The 4,530-nt window shown below is 39.4% G+C and overlaps 1 protein-coding gene across 1 annotated transcript; it reads left to right on the plus strand.

Annotated features, from left to right (window-relative positions):
• The first annotated feature begins 3,543 nt into the window (after positions 1–3,543).
• Positions 3,544–4,530, plus strand: b3galt1b (UDP-Gal:betaGlcNAc beta 1,3-galactosyltransferase, polypeptide 1b). The gene has a single exon (XM_046054768.1). The coding sequence runs from the start codon at positions 3,544–3,546 to the stop codon at positions 4,528–4,530; it is 987 nt and encodes a 328-aa protein (XP_045910724.1).

The following is a 4,530-nucleotide window of genomic DNA, read 5'->3' on the forward strand; positions in this document are numbered from 1 at the left end:
ATCAACAAATCCAGCATGTGCATCATTTTTATGTGAGGTTACAACCCCTTCACACACAGGCAAGAAAAAAGTGATTTGTTTTATTAAAAATAAATACATATAGCCCTTTTAAGATACCAATCTTAAGATTGTTGCACACAATTCGGGATTATTCATCTCTCATAATCAGGATCTACAACACCCTGTCTCTGCTCTTTCCAATATATCTAGCTCATAGTATCTCACTGTTTTAGACTGATGCTGCCACACGATTCCAAAACAGACCCATTTACATCTTTATTTCACCCACAGAGATAAAACACACACACACACACACGTCTGATGTTGAATCCAAAGCGATGCACTGAATGATGCACAATCATCATTAACGTTCTAATCACTCAGTCTAGTGACTCATCATTTGGTTTGATTGTGTGACAATAAAAATACACAAGAGTACCGAGCTGTCGCTCCTGTACAAGAGTCATCGCTGTTCACCGACACTGGAGAAACAACATTATGTAATTTCTCTCACTTCAATTATGTGTACAAGAGCATTTCAGTTCATTCTGAACTAATTAATGACATACATTCAGAAGTAGTAAAATGGAAAAAAAATAAATAAATAAAGTAAAACTTTCTTCAGGGATAAATCAAGTATTTAATCTGGTGGCGTGTATGCACATGAGAGACCCTGACCAACTTAGAACTGTTTATTCTGAAAAGCCACTGGAGGTTATGTTTTACAGACTGGCAGCCAAATAAACTGTCACATAAATATTGCCTTGGTTCTCATAAATATTTTTGCTTCAGTTAGCAAAGTGAGATTTCAATGTGACAATGTGGGACGCAGTGACTGCTTGCTACCAGCTGGCCCTGGTTATTGTGTATTTGAACATATGAACATATACATACAATCTGTGCTTTGCTTTTGTGTGAGTTTCTGTTTCCACTATGTTATTAACCTTAGAGCAAGCAGTCGAGGCTTGGTTTTCTTCTGTCATTCTGTCTTCACTACACCTGGCCCTGCTCCCTCCTCTGGTCTTAGAAAATATTGGCATCTCTGTGTATTTCTTGCGTCGAGCAAAGTGTTGTTAAAGGGAAAGATTGTTTGCTGCTGTAAATCCTGTGAGATCTTACAGTAATTTAACAAGGGGAGAAGCCTGATATTGTGAGTAAAGAATCTCAACACAGGAGTTTTGCTGAAAGACTCTTGAGAAAAGGGTTAAGTACAAAATAAACTACGAAGTAACAGCATTTGTAAGGCAGCCTCAGAGTGATAATCTGCTGATCTAAAATCTTTTCTCAAACTGACACCAAATAAACAGTATATGTGTAGTCACAGTGCAAGATAAAAAGGTATATTTTTCATAGTCCAAAGGCATAAAGGTCCAGCAAAATTCATGTGGCAGATTATCTTCTACAAAGTTGTTTTCAAAGCATGTATGTATACTGTTGTTGTTAATGTCATGCCTTTCAGTCTAACTTGGTACCAAGTGTCTTGATATACAAAAATGGAGTTTTATTGCATTACTATATAGCCATTTTCCTGTGAAGTGCATCGTATGATCTGTCACTGAGAGCTTCAAAAGACAGGCTACATGATATACATGCTAAAATACTGTATATTGTAGCTGCTCAGCCATCTGCGCAAAAGCAAAAACATATGCCACTTCACTGTCCACGCTGCAGAACCACTGCTCAAAAAATAGACATGCCAAAATTCTGTCAGCTCAGTAACAAGCAGACAGTATAGCAGTGCAGCACTGAACAAACCGGGAGAAAAAAAAATCACCCCAGGGGGAAAGCTTATCATGGCACGGTGTTCCCTTTGTGCCACCGTATAGCACTGTCAGAATGCTGCACAATGCTGCCAACCCCACAGCTCTTTTGAGCCATAGAACAAGAGAGCTTGTAAGCCTTTTTTTTTGTTTAAAAGGGCATTTGTCTGCTCTTGTGAAATGTCAATCTGTGCACTAGGATCATGTACTGAATGTTCAAAGTATTTTGTAACGCTCTGATATAAAATCTATAAACCATTCAGATGCGCATTGAATTCAGTTTATTGTAATAACGTCATTGAAAAGTCAAGTCATTGATGGCTTTATCTATTGTTGTAACAAATCGTCTGGTGTAGTGTAATTAAGTACATTTTACATACTGTACTTAAAGCGGCTGTAATCTATATTTTATAATAACAAACTGTATGTGAAAACGATGTGACATGTGAAGTGTGAATAATGTACTTACATTCGCCAGCTGGCCAGAAACCGACTTCAAATTAATGACAATGTTGCTTCGTCTCTGCTGGATGTGTAAATAATCAACTGTGAAAACAACATGTCAATCAGTCAAACATTTTTAGGTTTTTGAGTTGAGAAAAATATTGTACTTTGTGGTCCATAAACAGTTATTTGACAGATGTAGTACCTTTTCCAATAATTTTCATGCAAAACATATAATAGGAATATGGACCATTGTTATAGATTAAACTTTCCAAAAGTATAGACAGTAATTATAATGAACTAAAACTCTACCAACTACAACAAGTCAATGCAGGTAGTGTGTTATGGCTTTACTTTGGTAAAGAATCTCAATACTTACCAAGAACAAAACAAAACTGTCAGGAAAATATGTTACAGTTTGAGGCATTTTCAGCGCTCCAATACATCAGCGAGATGTCTCTGTGTTGCTCCCTTTGCCCTTAACCAAAATCTGCTTCATTATAACATAATCATAACCAATAAGTAGTCTCTGTTGTTTGCCACTGAATGTGAGAGCAAAATGAAAATGAAATTGAAAATCGTTGGCCGATTGCAAACCATGGCGGTAACATCACAATGTGTGTTGCCAGTGAATAATAACTAAACTTCAGCAATGAATAATATGTGTCTGATGATGTGTCCCCTTTGCCAGATGGCTGATGGCACCACAATCTTACCCACACATGTTTCAACCCCTTTTGCAAATTTTAACTTTTAGATATTGATTTCATCAGTCCTTTCTTCTATTGCTCTGACTAGATTTACTTCAAGGAAACAAATTAAATTTTGAAATAGAGTTGTGATGATTTTTAACTCCCAAATGATGAGTTTGATGTGTCAACTTTCTCTGCAGTGTTTCTACATTATTTGCAGTTATTTATTGTATAAATCTAACAGGATAGTCAGGCAGCATTTCTTCATTTGTTTGACTTATTGTTGCTGATAGCAAAGTGATGAGGCCTTTATTCATATGTGTACAGAGTTTATTGAATTTGAAAGGAAACTGCAATGGTTTCTCTCATGATTTATTAAAAAATTAATTTTTAGGGCCTGTCTGGTGTATATATATTTGTATTAATGCATAATTTCTCTCTCTCTTTCAGATGTAAACGGAGAAGCAGCAGTGTCACCAACAGAAATTGGACGTCCATTCACTTCTCTCTAAAGTAATTCACTACTGATAATTAATGTCAAACTGTCTGCTGGAGCAGCTTAATGCTGCCTCGCTGGGTGAAACATTGCTAATGAAAAGAAGGCCTTATAAGATCCAGCTCATCAAAATACACCTAAATGCAGCATAATGCCTTCAAAAGTGTCATGTTTATACCTGTTGACAGTGGTCTGCTGGGCGAGCGCTCTGTGGTACTTGAGCATATCTCGCCCAACAACCACTTATGTTGGCCACATGTCCGTGCCTATACGTAAGACTGTGAAACCCCACAAAAACTTCACCTTTGACAACATCCGCACCCGCCCCCTTAACCCACATGCCTTTGAATTTGTCATCAGTGAGCCGAAGAAGTGCGAAAGGGTCACTCCCTTCCTGGTCATCCTCATTAGCACCACACACAAGGAGTTTGATGCGCGTCAGGCCATCCGGGAGACCTGGGGGGATGAGAGCACCTACGGTGACATCCACATCCTTACCATCTTTCTTCTGGGCAGGAACACAGACACCGTCCTGAACCAGATGGTGGAGCAGGAGAGCCAGATCTTCCATGACATCGTAGTGGAGAACTTTATTGATTCTTACCACAACCTCACCCTAAAGACCATGATGGGCATGCGCTGGGTGGCTACCTTTTGCCCCAAAGCGCAGTATGTCATGAAGACAGACAGTGACATCTTTGTCAACATGGACAATCTGGTTTACAAGCTCCTGAAGCCCACCACCAAGCCAAGAAGGAGATATTTTACCGGCTATGTTATAAACGGTGGCCCCATAAGGGACATGCGCAGTAAGTGGTATATGTCCAGGGACTTGTATCCCGAGAGTAAATACCCACCTTTCTGCTCAGGCACTGGCTATGTGTTCTCAGCAGATGTAGCTGAGCTAATCTACAAGACTTCATTACACACAAGACTGTTGCACCTGGAGGATGTGTACGTGGGACTTTGTTTGCGTAAGCTGGGTATACACCCGTATCAGAACAGTGGTTTTAATCACTGGAAAATGGCCTACAGTCTGTGCAGGTACAGGCGGGTTATCACCGTGCACCAGATCTCCCCGGAGGAGATGCACCGCATTTGGAATGACATGTCGAGCAAGAAGCACCTGAGGTGTTAG

The sequence above is a fragment of the Micropterus dolomieu genome, linkage group LG07, assembly GCF_021292245.1.
Source record: "Micropterus dolomieu isolate WLL.071019.BEF.003 ecotype Adirondacks linkage group LG07, ASM2129224v1, whole genome shotgun sequence".
Taxonomy (NCBI): Eukaryota; Metazoa; Chordata; class Actinopteri; order Centrarchiformes; family Centrarchidae; genus Micropterus; species Micropterus dolomieu.